We start from the raw sequence: 16770 nt of genomic DNA on the forward strand, positions 1-16770 counted from the left end.
AGACCTGGGGGTAGATTGATATCTACCCGTCTTCTCTTTGGCACTGGTGTATATATGCCAAGTGAATGCATTGTTGCTCTAGAAACTTTTGAAGAATGTAGGGACTCATCTGTGTGCTCAGTGAAGAGTTTAGACCCTTCAAAGGCAGATCTTCTGCAGTGGCCTGCAACTCTCTGGGGAACCCTGAGTTGTGAAGCCATGAAGGTCATCACATCACCACCGATGTTGTAATAGAACAGGCTGCCACATCCACAGCATCCAGAAAGGCTTGCAACGGCGTGTGCACCAGAAGTTGTCCTTTCTTCACAAGAGCCTGGAACTGCTCTTCTTTGTCCTCTGGGAGGTGTTGGCTGAATTCCTGAAATTCGGAATAGTTGATGTGATTCTATTTGGTTAAAAGGACCTCATAATTAGAGCACAGAATTGGAGCATTGCTAAGGTATATGCTTTGCGACCAAAGAGGTCTAGCCTCTTCCAGTCCGTGTTGTAAGGCGTTTTCCTAAAATGGTGGTGTCGCCATTTCTCTTGCACTGCATTTACAAAGAGGGAATTTGGAATAAGGTGGGAAAAGAGAAATTCCACGTCCACTCGCTTGCATGTGGATTTTACTGATGCTGGGGTCTGCCAGTTCACTTTGGCAGGGTCCAATAAGGCCTCATTGATCAGGAGTGCAATCTTTGCCAATATGGAGGTGTGTAAGATGTCAAGCAACTTGTGCTTTTGCTCTCTGACTTCTTCCAGGGGAATCTGGAGGGAATCCACAATCCGACAGAACAGTTCTTGGAACTGTTTACAGTCATCTGCTGATGTTGGAGGTGGTGTCATGATGGCCTCATCAGGGGAGGATGAGAAGTGGGCTGGTGGTGTAACCAGTTCCTCTGTTTCTTCCTCCTGCTCCTCTAGTAATTCTGGTTGAGAATCAGGCAATCTACAGACTGATGAGGACAGAGAGTGTATGTGCCCCTCTCCCTGGTCCACAGGCAGTTTGGGAACATGTACCCTATTCGCAGCCCAAGGGTTCAAATAGAGCTAATGTGGGGAAAGTGGCATATGTGGTTGCATGTATGGAAGTCTGTATGAGAAACCTGCTTCAGTTCTGGTCTCTGGGTATCAAGGACAAAAAGGTTTCAGAGTAGCAGCCGTGTTAGTCTGTATTCGCAAAAAGAAAAAGAGTACTTGTGGCACCTTAGAGACTAACAAATTTATTAGAGCATAAGCTTTCGTGAGCTACACCTCACGAGCTGTAGCTCACGAAAGCTTATGCTCTAATAAATTTGTTAGTCTCTAAGGTGCCACAAGTACTCCTTTTCTTTAAGGACAAAAAGATAATTCTTTGCGTGACTGCCCTTGATATGATGATGGGGGGTGAAGTGCAATGGAGTACTCCTCCTATTCCTCCTCACTAGAGAAGGGTGGTGCAATCCTTGGTGGTGAACAAGAGCAGTGTTGTGTCTCCAGGGAAGAGGTATGAGCCATGGGGAGTGTGGTACGTAGGAGCGGTGACTCTGAGATGTCGGAGATAATCAGATCTCTTGGGTATTCAAACTCCTGTGGTACTGGTAGGAGCATCATCGGTACTGGTGGTTGTGTGGAGATTGAGGGAATTGCCAGTGCCAAGGGTGGAGTGAATGCTCTGCAGAGGACAGTAGATGCTGCCAAGGATTGAGTCAGTGCCGAGGGCTTGCTAGGTGCCAAGGACTTGGCTGGTGCCAATGCACTCAAAGTCATTTTAGTTGAGGCGATCGGTGCCGATTTTCAAATAGTTGAACTGTCCTCCTCGGTTCCGAGCGACCGCGTTCCTGTATGCGGTTCTGCCCATTTAGGGTCTTTGGACTTTGCGGTAGAGTTGGTACAGAGGTGGTGACCAGGTGGTCATAGGAGCTAAGTCTTGCCAAGGCCACCGACCTTGCAAGTGGCTCCCTGGTGGAGGACCTCCGGGCCCACTTCTTTTCACCTGGACCCGAGAGCATACATTTTGTCTTAGTGGCATGCGGCGAGTGGGGGTCGGCTGATGACCATGCCAGTGGTGACCACTTTGGAGAAGAGGTATCAGGAGTAGTGTCTGAGGCAGGTTACAGTGAACTGTCCATTAATATAAAAGTTTTAGTCTGAGATCACGGTCCTTTCTGCACCAAGCTTTCAATTTGAGGCAGCAGGTGCACTTTTGTGATACATACCCCCTGCCCAAGCAGTGTGTACACTTTGAGTGACTGTCACTCACAGGGATGGCCTCAGAACATGAGTGGCACCTCTTAAACCCGGGTGATCCAGGTATAACCTAGAGAAGGTAGAACTTCCCAGTAGGGAAGGGCATAGAAAAAAGGAAACCTTCACTAATCTAAAGACTAACAGGGAGGAAAGAGCAAAGGAAAAAAAATTTTTTTTTTTTTTTTAAAGGGGGAAGAAAGAAAATGGCGAAAAAGCTACCATGGAAACACTACTATTCTAAAGGTATTACAGAGGTCTGAAGGGCTCTGCTCAGGATTCCATCCCAGACCAAGGGTGGTTGAGAAGGAACTGAAGGTGGATGGACACACAGGGCTTTACAGATGCTGCTCACAGAGTGACATGGGGAGAAGCGCATGTGCAGCCCAACAGGCATTGCTATCAAAGATCTTCAATCTTGGGCACAGGAACTCTACCACACCTACAGTGGAGCACCCATAGGGACACTACTCAAAGAAGAACAGCTAGTATCCATTTCTTTAAAGTTTTTGATCCTCAGAAGAAAAAAATAAAATATATACTCAACAGTAGATACAGAACAGTATGTGACTAAGTACAAAGTATATTAAGGAAGCCAATCTACTTCATGATTAGCGTGTGAGCTTCCAATAAGAATCCCTGACCTGCCAGAAAGCAGTGTTTATTACATTTATTTTATTTGATAAAAAAAAAAGACTGAAAGAAACAGCTAGAGAATTATGTACAATATAGGCAGCAATGGACAAGCTCCCCATACATCTCTACCAATGCACCGCAGTAGTGAGGGGACACATGCCAACATCTATTGGTTTTTATCGTTCTGTGAAAGGCATGCTTCAGTGCTGAAATTCCAGTGAATTAACCAGTGTAACTAAATTTAAGTTACTACAGTTCAGATACGGACAAAATTTTGTAATTCTGGATTTGTACACACAATTTTTTTTTAAATATCTATCCAGCTGTATGATTTGTCTTGGTGTAGCTCTTAAATATATAATGTTTTTGCTATATTAGAAATGTTGAGAGATACGATATTCAGCCAAGTAAAATTGAGATGAAAGGCAAAACAAAAAAAAGTTAAAATGTCACAAAATTGTATTGGAATCAAAATTCTTCCCTCTTATTCTTCTCTAACACTACAATTTTGACTTCCAAAACAAATTGATTCTATTTGAAAAGACTCTCCCACAAATTTTTTACACCACATGCTTAGTCTACTTCTCACCTAATACAGGAACCAAAAAGGTACAGTACATATAAATATTAGCCCATCTGATCAAGAAGATATATTGGAAATGTAATAAATTTCCCAGTTTAAACATACTGTTCAGTTAAACTCAGATAGCTGAAATCTACTCTAAAAATGCTGAGAATTCTTAGTCTAGACCTGTAAAAGGGAGAATCAATGCCTGGATATTTTACCTGTTTTCCCAGTTGGCGGGCACAAATTGGACAAGGTTCTGGATTAACTCCTCCAGTGGTTTTATCCTGAGACTATAAAGCATAAAAAAGCATAACAAAAGTTAATTGAAAAACAAAATTGAGTTACTCAGCATTTCAGATAAATTAATTTGGCAACTGATCACAGTTCATTCTGAACCAATTTTAAAATTGCTTTTTAAGTTGCCAAAATGTCTTTAATAATTCTTAGAGAAATAAAGCAAGTTCTTCTGCCCATGAATTACATGAAGATAATCTGGTTTAGGGTCATTAAATGATAACACTACTGTTTATATCACTGTACTTTAAGTTGCACCTGCATTTCTACTAGAGTAATTCAGAAAAAAATTTAGTCAAATGATGTTCCACTGAAGACAGAATATTGTGGGAATTTTGCCCCACAACCTCCATTTTTTAAATGAGCTTTAATTTCTATTATAAAAGCACTGTTAGACCAGCCAAAAGATATTCTCAACAGGCTAAACATTCAAACTCCTTTAAAATAATGTTTTCTTGTATAATATAATATTTAATGCAATGGTCTGTTGACACACTAGGATGGAAATGACAGCAGAAAACTCTTTGGTTTCAGAAAGTTTAAAATATGAACGTTTCTGATATTATAACATGTTTTCAGTCTGTTTGGATATCTAGAATTTTTACCTTTGTTTGTGCTAGTTTGCCCTGTCCAAATTGCTCAGGTCAGTTGGCAGAAATAGGCAGGGTAAAGTTGATAAAAAGCTATGTTTATACAACAGCTAACCTGCATTAGGCAATCTTCTGTCTTAAAGACATTTTACAAGTATCCCTAAGCATACTGGATACAATTCTGACCCATCTTTATTAGAACACCTCCTCCATTAAATAACTGATTTGTTTTGGTGGTTTAAAATAGGTTTCACTGTATATATAAAACACATTTGGATATTCCTTGGGTATTCCAGTCTAAGATATGCAGCCCAATGAACAAATTAGATAGCTTTGTAAAACTGTTATGCAAATTTACCAGTCCAGATATGAAATCTCCTCATCTGTTCATTATTATTATGATTGATGATAGTGAAAAAAACTAAAGAGGTTTCACTCACCCATCTAAACGGGAAAATGTTATGCCTACTAAACATACAATGACAAGGTCTGATTTTTCAGAACTGCTATGCATCTGCAGCTCCCAATGATGTCAGTGACAACTGCTGGTGCTCAACACTGCTGAAAACCAGGCCATGTACCTTTGAAGCAGACTAAATTACCTGTGCAAAATAATCACATTTTAAAAAAAGAGAATCTTTTACTCCGAGTTGCTGTACATTGTCCTGTTCTTCCCCTTATATATTTACATCTCCCCCTCTATTTACACCTTCATTTGCACTATTTAGAAAGCCCAAAATTGTTTTCTTCGCTCATCCACACCAACACTCAAACAATGGACTCTGTAGCCAAAAAATAAAATCAGCAGTAGTTAAAAGCCAATTTATAGTGATACTGAAAAAATTAGTTACATTCAATTATGAACAACACCCTCACACGTACTTTTAACCTCTTCATGAATACTGAAGGAGAGTGGGCTGGTAACCTCTGAAACAGTTAAAATTTAACTATAAAGTTTGTGCGTCAAGTGTACAAAATCCCTCTTTTTCTACATATGTTTTCAAAGTTAATTCATAATCAAATCTATACCTGAATAATTTGATATGTAGAAAAAGAAGAGCTAAGCATCACAAAAAGCTTTTAAATAATTTGTAACTACTCAGGTAAATGCACTAATTTTGGCCGTGCAATTAGACTAATAACGTAGAAGATGGAACTGAAAGCTTGAATACACTACCATAGCTGTAAATCATCTGTTTCTGGACTCTTATTTAGAAGTGAAAATTTCATTTTTTATTAAGTGCCACTTACTTCAAATTCTGAAGTGTCCACAGTGTAGCTGCACACCCATTCAGACACTAAACTGCCACTTTTTTCTTTTAAATCTCACACAGTAAGTCTCAGACATGAGACAATTTTTTTTAAAAATCAGTTTGGAACAAAATTTAAATGTCTGTATGCAACAGACTGAGCCAAGTGGCATAATTTGGATTGTGATTAAGCTCCAGATTCCAACCTCCTCCAAAAGTACTAGGGTGTTTAGGATCAGAGTTCCAGTTTAGGCCCATCTGTAGCTATCAAGTTGTAAAAGCATAAAAAGAAAGCAGAAGCAAATGGTAAGGTTTGTACGTGCCTAGAGATGTTGGGTGACTGTTTTCCAAAATTAAAGCTTGTGGACTACCCCAATATTTAAGAAAGAGTGTCAAGTCATCAGACAGAGTAAAACCTAGGGCACTGTGGGCTTCTGAATGTTCCATAATACCTTGTGGTGTTCCAGGGAAGTGAAAGAGAAAGAAGATATCTGGAAAGAGAGAGATTCACCACAGGGATAGCTAGCAAAAATGGACAGAGGTAGTTAGTAAATCAGTACCAGTATACTGGACTTATGTACCTGCTGTATTAGTAGAATAGGTTCCATCAACAAGACAAGGTCCTACTGGTTAAATCAACCTCTGTACCGTATGACTGAAGGATAGCTCATGTATTGCTGATTTTTTAAAAAGGCTCCAGAGGTGATACTCACAGTTACAGGCCAGTAAGCCTAACTTCAGTATCAGAAAAATTGGTTGAAACTAGAGTAAAGAACAAAAATTGTCAGGCACACAGATAAAACACGATATGTTGGGGAAGAGTCAACACAACTTTTGTAAAGGGAAAAAAATGCCTTACTAATCTATTAGAATTCTTTGAGGGGATCAACAAGCATTGGTATGAGGGTGATCCAGTAGATACAGGGTATCTGGGCTTTCAGAAAACATTTGACAAGGTTCCTCACAGAAGTCTCTTAAGCAAAGTAAGCAGTCAGGGGATAAGAGGGAAGGTCTGCTCATGGATCAGCAACTTGTTAAAAGATAGGAAACAAATGGTAGGAATAAATGGTCATTTTTTACTTTGGAAAGAGGTGAATAGCGAGGTCACCCAAGGATCTGTACTGGGACCTGTGCTCCTCAACATATTCATAAACAGTCTGGAAAAGGAGGTGAACAGAAAGTGGTAAAATTTGCAGACGATAAAAAATTACTCAAGATAGTTAGGTCCAAAGCTAACTGTAAAGAATTACAAAGCAATCTCACTAAACTGGAGACTGGACAACAAGATGACAGATGAAATTCAGTTTTGATGAATGTAAAGTAATGAACACTGGAAAAAATAATCCCAACTATACATACAAAATGATGGAGTCTAAATTAGCTGTTACCACTCAAAAAAGATCTTGGAGTCATTGTAGATAGTACTCTGAAAACATCCACTCAATATGCAGTGACAGTTATAAAAGCTAACAGAGTATTAGAAACCATTAGGAAAGGGATAGATAATAAAATAGAAAATATCATAAACGGACACTATATAAATCCATGGTATGCCCACTCCTTCAATGCCATGTGCAGTTCTGGTCGCCCCATCTCTGAAAAGATACATTAGAATTGTAAAAGGTACAGAGAAGGGCAACAAAACGATTAGGGTATGGAAAAGCTTCCGTATGAGTAGAGATTAAAAAGACTGGGACTATTCAATTTAGAAACAGATGACTAAGGTATGGGTGCTGGAACAATTTGCATAGTGGGGGTGCTGAGACCCATTGAACCAAACTGGGATCCGGTATATAACGGAAACCACTGCAAGCCACGGGATGCAGCAGCATCCCCAGCAGCCCTAGTTCCAGCATCTGTGGACTAAGGGGGGATATGAAACAAGTCTATAAAATCACCAATGCTATGGAGAAAATTGACAGGAAAATATTATTCATTCCTTCACATAACACAAGAACTAGAGGTCACCTGATGAAATTTTTAAATTTTAGCAAGTTTAAAACAAACAAAAGGAAGTACTTCTTCATACAATGCACAGTCAATCTGTGGAACTCATTGCCAATGGATGTTGTGAAGGCCAGAAACATAATTGGGTTAAAAAAAGAATTAAGTAAGTTCACAGAGCATAGCCAAGCTATTAGCCAAGATGATCAGGGATGCAACCCCATGCTCTGAGTAGCCCAAAACTTCCATCTCTCAGAAGCTAGATTGGATGATGGAATGGATCACTCGAAATTTCCCTGCTCTCTTTATTCCCTGGCATGGGACACCATCAGAAGACAGGATACTGGGCTAGATCAACCATAGGTCTGACCCAGTATGGCCTTTCTTATGTCCTTATCAAACACTGATTTGAATCCAGTATCACAATAGAAACCACTTAAGATGAAAGCAAGTTCTGTATATTTGTTATTACACAGTCTCAGGATACTCTAATGTTTTCATGATCTCCCAAAGAGACACTAGAGAGTCTTCATCCTATATTACAGCATCAATTTCTACATTAAAGCTTCCTAATTATGTTTATGTGAACATTTGCACTTATTTGAATAATATGGTCCAATAATATAATATATATAATTAGTTCAAGATCCGCATGAAGAGCAATTAGTGCACATGCTCAGCAAATGCTTTTTAAAAATTGTATCCAAACATTGCTGTAAAAAAATATTATAAAAAATATTTTTTTATAATGAAAAAACATTGACAGATTTCCTGTCCATTCGGACACTAGAGGGTGCTACTATATTGTAACATCGAACAAGGAATGTATAACCTCACCTTCTCCAAATTAGTAAGATATAGGAGTTGGCCTAGTTTCTTCTGAAGCTGTGATTTGGCAACTGCCTTGTCATTCAGAAGTTTCACTCGATTTTGTTCTACCTGCAAAAACAGCATTCATTAAGTGTGTTGTACATATCACAGGGTGTTGTCTGATAAGTTACAAAATAAAGCTTAAAAGGGATAATTAAAATACTTGTAAAGTAGATAAATTATTATTTGGGAAATTAAACTATGCATTTAAACTTTTGAGACACAAGACAGTTAATTTCTTCATTTAAAAATGTCTCCAGGGTAGGAACTGAATGCACATTCCTCCTCTATATCTGGTATGGGTGAGATAGGAGATAAATACAAATTAATTTAGTTGTCATTTGCTTCACTTTCACTGCAAGCAACAGAAATTTAACACACCAAACTATTAACCTTTATCACCAAACCTCTGTAAAGTGCAATAGTCATACTATTTATTTTACTTAGAACATAAATTATCCTCTGGTCTATTGCTGGCATTACAAATGCCTTTTGAACCTGAACAAGAACTTTTAAAATTTAATTTAAATGTTCACTATGTTGTTTTACTGCATCTCTTTGCCCTTCATTTAGTCTGTTCAATAACAAGAGATATCACACTCACTTTGGTTTCTAGTTAATTTCATTTTCTACTTGTTATATATTAGCTCAAGCTTGCACTACTGGAGTCCTAAGGCTGAAGACTAATTAAGAAGTGGTTTTCTTTCAATTTTAAGTACATATTTTAAATAAAAACCTAAATTTTGGATTTCAACTACCTGATAACATCCCTTTAAAACAGGGCTGAAAAATCCACTGAAAGAAGAACAGAGCATCAGAAACATACCACCCACAGCAGCCAGAAAACTGAGAGAAGGAGCAGAGTAGTGGGGAGACACATGCACTTATCACAGCAGCCGGGAGACTGAGGTACATGTAAAAGTAGCAGAGTACCCTCACCCACATAGTAACAACGAAGCTTTCGGAGATGAGGAAAGAACAGAGAAAGATGCCTGAGAGCTAGTATATTTTTTATAGGACAAGCTTAAAATACCAGTCCTTTTTTTTTTTTCTCCTATTTTTCTCTTGAAAAAACACAACTGCCCCTTCTTTGACTCAAATATTTTACCTCATGTGGTTCTATGATGTGAAGAACAGGGGGGCTAGGCTTTGGCTCATCAGGATGACGCACTCGGAGCCGTTCTGTAGCCATAGCAAGTTCATCGATAGCAGATACATGATCCCTCAGTACCATCCAATATTCATGAAGTAACTATAGGAAAAAACAAAATGAATTAGTAACAGAACTGTGGGTTGAGTCCCCTGTAGATTGCTGCTTCTTATTGTAAGTGGTACACTCTCAACACGGACCTGAATCTTTTGAGAGAGGATTTCACAACTTTTTCTGAACAGAAAACTGTACAGGAACATACGCATAAACTGCTCTCTTCCACCATTTCTTTATGTGTGGCTATGAATGAACTTAATTGACTTCTCATCTCTTTCTCCCCCACACAATTTCTCCAATGAGATAGCACTACAAAAATCTATGTAACCAAAAATGTAGAGGTCAGCTGCCTCTGCTCGATTAAGCATATTCTCTGAATAAAATGAGGGAAAATGAGAAAACTAGTAGCAATATTTGCAAAGCATAAAGTAGTAAGGCACAACTTCTTAGACGAAGCATGAAATATTTTGTTCATTTGAGTGACAATACCAACTTTTTAAAAATGCTGATATGCAACATTTGACCATTCTAGATAACTGAGGATCAGAAAAGGGTAAGAGAAAAAGACAATCACTGGGTTGTATTCACCTGAGAAAGAGCAAGTATTTCAAATATTAGTTACCTATTTTAAATATTTATAGAAAACCAACATATTGCAAATTGTCACACTTCCTGGTGTTCTCAAATCCCTAACTGACTATATTGTGACAAATTTAGGTTTTTTTACTCCTAAATCTTTTTGCTCTATGAATCTTTCCTCAACTTTTAATGATTTTATTCAAGAGTCTCTCTAGGACAATGTTGAGATCCTAGGAACTACCCCCCAATTTTTTCTGCTAAGATTCCTACCTTCTCTCAAGGCCAAATGTCATATATGAACACTGGTTTGCTACTGTAAGGATGTTCCTGAATGCTGGCCTGCTGGCACGGTTTTGTTTTTTGTTTTGAAATAAAAAAACGCACCAAAGCATTAATTTTGGAGCCCACACCTTAACACCTACAAATGCAGAATTACTCTGCATGTAAAGCTAGCATAAAAGTTAGACAAATAAGTCAAATTTTGAGACTACTTCAACAAACAAGGGTGGCACCAGCCTCTTCCCAGTCAGGGGCTGAGGTGGGCCATAGCCCCATCTTGCCATAAAGCCCTGCCCCTCTCCTTGATCCCGTCTCTTCTCCTCCTCTACTCCCGAGGTCCCGCCCCCTGGCTAGGCTGGAAGCTGGCACCCGGCAGTGGTAAGAGCTGCCCAGGGAGCATGGGCCACTGTAGGAACCCCGGACCTTCCACCTGCCCGGGGCAGCATGCCCCAGAGGGTAGGGACACAAGCCAGAGGCTGCCTTCAGGCATCCTGAAAGTGTACTGAGCTTGGGGTGACAGCCAGGATCTTAAGAGTTCTAATTCCAGCTCTGTCTCCCAGGCTTATTCCAGTGCTGCTGCTGAAGGTGGGTCCCAGCCAGCAGTTGCCCCTCTCTCTGCTCTACCTTCATAGCTGAGTGGCCAGAGAGTGGCAGCTGCCACAGGGTGGCTACAGGGGAAGCCCTCGGGAAAATCTTGGCTGGCTATAACCCCCTTAAGCCGTCCCTAGCACCAACCCTGAACGAAAATAAATCAAAACAGCTTTTAAAACACCAGCACAGTTTATAAGCCCAGTCAGTGACAATTCAGATCCTTCCTTGGATCATATTACTAATATACTTTCTTTCTAGTCACAGAGAATGCCACCAGCAAAGTCTTCTCTCATGAATCCCCTGGCTGTCATCAAGTATATATACGGAATGTTCATCTTGGCGTACAGTTTTAGCAGAATAGTTGCATAAAAGCTCTGCAATTACTATTCACTAATAGAAAATCATGCAGGTACTTTGGCTTTCTTCTCTAAGTGAGTGTTTAAGCAAGTTGAGTGTTTTGTCTACACTGGGCAAGCCTTCACAATTTTAAATAAAGCTGTCAAGCCAATCTGTGTGATTAGAAAAGAAACACGTACATTTCCCATTTCATCCCTGTCCGCAAAGAACTGCCACTGACAAAACATTTACATTTATATTTTGTAAACAATGAATCCTAGAGCAAACTGACATTATTTGTCCTTTGCTTAAATGCAACAGCTAGATTTCAGAGTAGGGTCAAAGAAGGTCTATTTGAGATTAGTCTAAAAAGTTAGTTCTAGATACATGAGGGTGTGACAGGGTCGGGCCAGATGGCTACAGGAGAGTGATAGAAGGCAGATATATTAGCCCCAGATTAAACAGGTCCCTTTTCCCAGGGTAAGGTAACAGAACAATCAGGAACTTGCTGGAACCAATTAAGACAGGCAGGCTAATTAGGACACCTGGAGCCAATTAAGAAGCTGCTAGAATCAATTAAGACAGGCAGGCTAATCAGGACACCTGGTTTAAAAAGGACCTCACTTCAGTCAGTGAGGGGCGCGCAAGGAGTTGAGAGTGAGAGGGCATGCTGCTGGAGAACTGAGCAGTACAAATGCTAGCTGACATCAGGAAGAAGATCCTGTGGTGAGGATAAAGGCCACGGGGAAGTAGGCCAAGGAGTTGTAGCTGTCACAAGAAACACTGTAGACAGCTGTGATCCACAGGGCCCTGGGCTGGAACCCAGAGTAGAGGGTGGGCCCGGGTTCCCCCTTCTCCGCAACTCCCTAATGGATACAGGAGGAGTTGTCCTGAACTGTGGGTCCCACCAGAGGGGAAGGTCCCTGGCCTATCCCCCGACTCACTAGGTGGATCAGCAGAGACTACGGGGATTGTTCTCCTTCCGTTTCCCCATGCTAGCCAGTGATTAGGTTAGCTGAGTGAATGGCAGGTTTGAGCCACTAGCAAAAGTGGCCAAACTGAGGGCTGCCATGAATCTCTGAGGCGAGTAAATCCACTAATAAGCGCAGGACCCACCAAGGCAGAGGAGAAACTCTGTCACAAGGGCTACAATACATTTAGCAATGCTCTTCCAGCTCAAAGTGGATTTGTGTAGCCCAGTCAATTGAATTAATGTTGCCAGGCCAGGACAGATGGAGTCACAAATGTACTATTTACATTGTCATTGGCAATATTAGCCTTCCTTCTGTCTCCCAAAGCAATAGAACATGAAGATACCATGTTGAATACAGTATAAAAATAGCAAAGCAATAGAACATGAAGATATCAGTGTGCCATTGTTGCCAAGAAGGCCAATGGCATTTTGGGATGTATAAGTAGGGGCATTGCCAGCAGATCAAGGGACGTGATTGTTCCCCTCTATTTGACTTTGGTGAGGCCTCATCTGGAGTACTGCATCCAGTTCTGAGCCTCACACGAGAAGGATGTGGAAAAATTGGAAAAGGTCCAGCAGAGGACAACAAAAATGATTAGGGAACTGGAACACGACTTATGAGGAGAAGCTGAGGGAACTGGGATTGTTTAGTCTGCGGAAGAGAAGAATGAGGGGAGATTTGATAGCTGCTTTCAACTACCTGAAAGGGGGTTCCAAAGAGGATGGATCTAGACTGTTCTCAGTGGTAGCAGATGACAGAACGAGGAGTAATGGTCTCAAGTTGCAGTGGGGGAGCTTTAGGTTGGATATTAGGAAAAACTTTTTCACTAGGAGGGCGTGAAACACTGTAATGCGTTACCTAGGGAGGTGGTGGAATCTCCTTCCTTAGAAATTTTTAAGGTCAGGCTTGACAAAGCCCTGGCTGGGATGATTTAGTTGGGGATTGGTCCTGCTTTGAGCAGGGGGTTGGACTAGATGTCCTCCTGACGTCCCGTCCAACCCTGATATTCTTTGATTCTATGATACTATTTGTTCTCACAGCAGAGCACACACACTAATGCACACATTAATGCAACAAATGAGCAGCTCATGTCAGTAATCTAGTTCTCTCTGTGCCAACTGCACTAAGTTCTGCACATATAATAGTGAAGCATGACAAAGAACTATGGCCAAAATTTTCAAATAAAAGTGGCCTGATCTTCAGAGAACAAATGGGATTTACAGGGTGCTCAGTATCTCTGAAAATCAGGTGCTTAAATATTGTTTTAGATGCCTGAGAGCTTTTGTACAGTTTCTGCAGTGTCACAGAGTAAGATGGCTCTCTGAAGTAGTCGTGAGTTCAGTCTCACCCGCGATTAGTTTACCTCTGAGTCAATGGGTCATATGATGGGAACATGTGACTAGGAACTAGTCCTGCTGGGAAATATAAGGGCAGCCTGGCTTCAGTCAGTGAGAGTTTGGGGAGCATGTTGGGAAGAAGTGGGTGAAAACTCTCCAGAAGTATAAGGCAGAAGGCCTGGGAGAGAGACCAACAGGAAGCAGGAGTCTGCTGAAAGAGACGTTCCAGGTAAGGGGGCTGCAAATAAGTCATCATCTTAGAGTATATGCAAGGTGCCTCAGGTAGCACATGACCAAGATTCATCACCAAATTTGGTCCACTGGTTGGATCCTTAGCTTCCCTGGCCTGGATCAGGTACTGACAGAAAGTGCAACATGTGAACCTCGTTGGAGGATTATAAGGAAGGTGTGATGTTTTGTTCAGGACACCCAGAACTTTAAGTCACTGTGTTACCCCTCTGCCTCACCAAGTGAGAGCTTTGCTTTTGTTAAGTTGTGTGTCAGCTCCTTGACACACCAGCCTGTCAGTCTTGCCAGCAAATTCCTTAAGACTTTGCCAGTCTAAAACTTGCCTTGCAGGTAACAATAAGTGAATCCCAGTTCCCGAATTCCCCAGAGCATCTCTCTGCAGTGTCCAGTCCATCTCCCTGTGACACTCAAAATAGAGTGCATATTAGCTGAAGACTTACATTTTAACACAGAGCACTGAGATGGGTTTGTAATAAAACAAGAATAAGCTTATTAAATGAAGAACAGAGATTTAAGTCATGCTAAGCCAGAGAAAGAGAGACAGGTATGGATAACAAAACATGCTTTCTAGTGACTAAAACTTAATTTTAGAAAATTACAATTGTTGCCTACCCTAAGCAGTTTTTTTTTTTTTTTTACACTTACATCCTATTACCAGCATCTCTAGCTCTCCAATCTAGGGGATCAAACTTTCACAGGCATAGGGTGTTGTACTCTATGTTGCCTAAGTGATGGATCACTAAAATGTCTTTTTGCTCCCCTTATATTACCCAAACTCCATTGTCTCAGCCTTCGGAGCCAAGGCGGCTTCCTGGGGTGCAGATTCTGACCCCTTGGTGAGCTCACTAAGCTCCTTCCTCAATTGCTTGTTACTTTGTTTACCTTATATGTATATATACACCTTCATTGTCCTCAGTCTGTAATCAAGCCAGTCAGACAGGGGAATCCACATCCACAGGCTCGATGTACACACTGCCGCCCAAACACATTTTAGGAACATATTTCCAGCACACACATATAGAAGTCTTTGTATACCCGTACATAAACCACGCAATGATTTTCAGGACCAGCATGTCACCAGTTTAGATACAATACCTTACATGATACCTTTTAGATACATATTATGACAACATTGTGTTGGGGGTAAGGAGTAGGTCAGGCCTGATATGTATTACAGTATAGTTAATCTTTGCCAGTGGGCATGAAGGGGCTCCCAGAGTCACAGAAGGTGAAGCCGTGGTAAAGGATTTTTGAGTCTAGAGGGAGGGCTAAATGCATGCTGAAGCCTGTTATAAACAAAAAGAACTAAATGAGCCCGGGACGAGGGCAGTATGGTTTTGTTATTTTACAATAATAAATTATCCCCAAAAGGGGAACAGTACTGTGAAAACACCAGGTGTGGTGGTTTGACTGATATGAGACAAAAAGTAAATTGAGGCAATGGATGGGCCAGACATCTGATTTGGTGAGCCCTACTAAATACAGAACTAAATCAGGAAAACGAGATTAACTGGTTTAGTCTGCAGTGAATGCAATTATACTGGTATAAAAATGTGTATACAAGTATAGCTTGCTTTGGTAAATGTTAAATCTGTGCAAAATCTACAAGTAGACAAGTCCTAACTTTAGGCATCTAAGTTGAAAATTTTGGCTTATGTTCATGTTACATATAATACACTACTGCAATGTTTCTTCAGAATCTTATGTGTTGTACCTTGTACTCCTTCTTCCATGCTTCAAAGAGTTCCAGAAATATATTCCCCTCTTCAATTAGTCTAACATCCATTCGGTGAGCTTTGGCAAAAGACAGTATGGCTTTTAGGGAGCGCTCTGTCTCACTTGCGGCCCACAGTCCTCGACTTGTGGTGGGCAAACGGTCATCAACCAGCCCGTCTTCATCTTCTATCATCTCTTCGAAGATAGCCATCTGGCCTTTCACACTTTAAATACACCAACGCATAACACTTGTCACTAGCTTCTCAAGATATATATGTATATGTAAGATATTTCTATATTTACATTTATATAAAGAAAAGAGTACTTGTGGCACCTTAGAGACTAACAAATTTATTAGAGCATAAGCTTTCGTGAGCTACAGCTCACTTCATCGGAATGCATCCGATGAAGTGAGCTGTAGCTCACGAAAGCTTATGCTCTAATAAATTTGTTAGTCTCTAAGGTGCCACAAGTACTCCTTTTCTTTTTGCGAATACAGACTAACACGGCTGCTACTCTGAAACCTACATTTATATATACACACACATTTGCTATATTTAAGATATATACCTTACCTTACATATATACCTTATACCTTACATATATACATTGCTATATTTAACTACCGTGTTGTTGGCTATTTATGAACCCCAAAACATGGCCACATTGACAATCAGGAGATATTAACAAGGTAAAATAAAAATAATCCAGGCCATACAAATTTAAGCAGCCTGTGTGTGGTTCTAGTCACATTCTGGTTAACATCAAGTCTTATGCTTCTGGTTTAGAACATATTCATAATTTAAAATAGGGAAAAAACAGCTTTGGTTTGTGTGTCTGCTTTTAAACTATGGTTATCCCACAGTCCCTTGAAAGCAGCCTGTTAGATACTGGTAGCATGAATACTGTGGAGGGCACTTTGTCAGCTATGCACTCAATACTAGCTCTTGCAAAGCCTTAGACATCACATTTTTAGAGTGGTTATTAAGGACACTGGAGGTATCGAGTGTAAAAAAAAATAAATATTTTTTTAAATAGCACTTCTGTATATTTAACTTGTCACTGGACTGACAGCAAAGAAATGAAGGAGAGGAACCTTGGCTCAAAGTCTAGTACCCCAAAAGAGAATCTTTGAAACCCAACAG

The 16770-nt window shown here is 40.4% G+C and overlaps 1 protein-coding gene across 7 annotated transcripts in view; it reads right to left on the bottom strand.

The window, feature by feature from the left end:
• Window positions 1-16770, bottom strand: part of SHPRH (SNF2 histone linker PHD RING helicase) — a 140411-nt gene that overhangs the window by 33066 nt on the left and 90575 nt on the right. For all 7 annotated transcript variants that reach the window (XR_005291847.2, XM_038394745.2, XM_038394750.2 and 4 more), the window contains 4 exons: window positions 15624-15849; window positions 9466-9609; window positions 8325-8426; window positions 3628-3699 (listed from right to left, as the gene is read on the bottom strand). Coding sequence is in view for 6 of the 7 variants with exons in the window: in XM_038394745.2 (XP_038250673.1) it covers window positions 3628-3699; window positions 8325-8426; window positions 9466-9609; window positions 15624-15849 (544 nt within the window). In the remaining variant the exon portion in view is untranslated. The remainder of the gene's footprint in view (window positions 1-3627; window positions 3700-8324; window positions 8427-9465; window positions 9610-15623; window positions 15850-16770) is intronic.

Source organism: Dermochelys coriacea, chromosome 3 (genome assembly GCF_009764565.3).
Source record: "Dermochelys coriacea isolate rDerCor1 chromosome 3, rDerCor1.pri.v4, whole genome shotgun sequence".
Classification (NCBI taxonomy): domain Eukaryota; kingdom Metazoa; phylum Chordata; order Testudines; family Dermochelyidae; genus Dermochelys; species Dermochelys coriacea.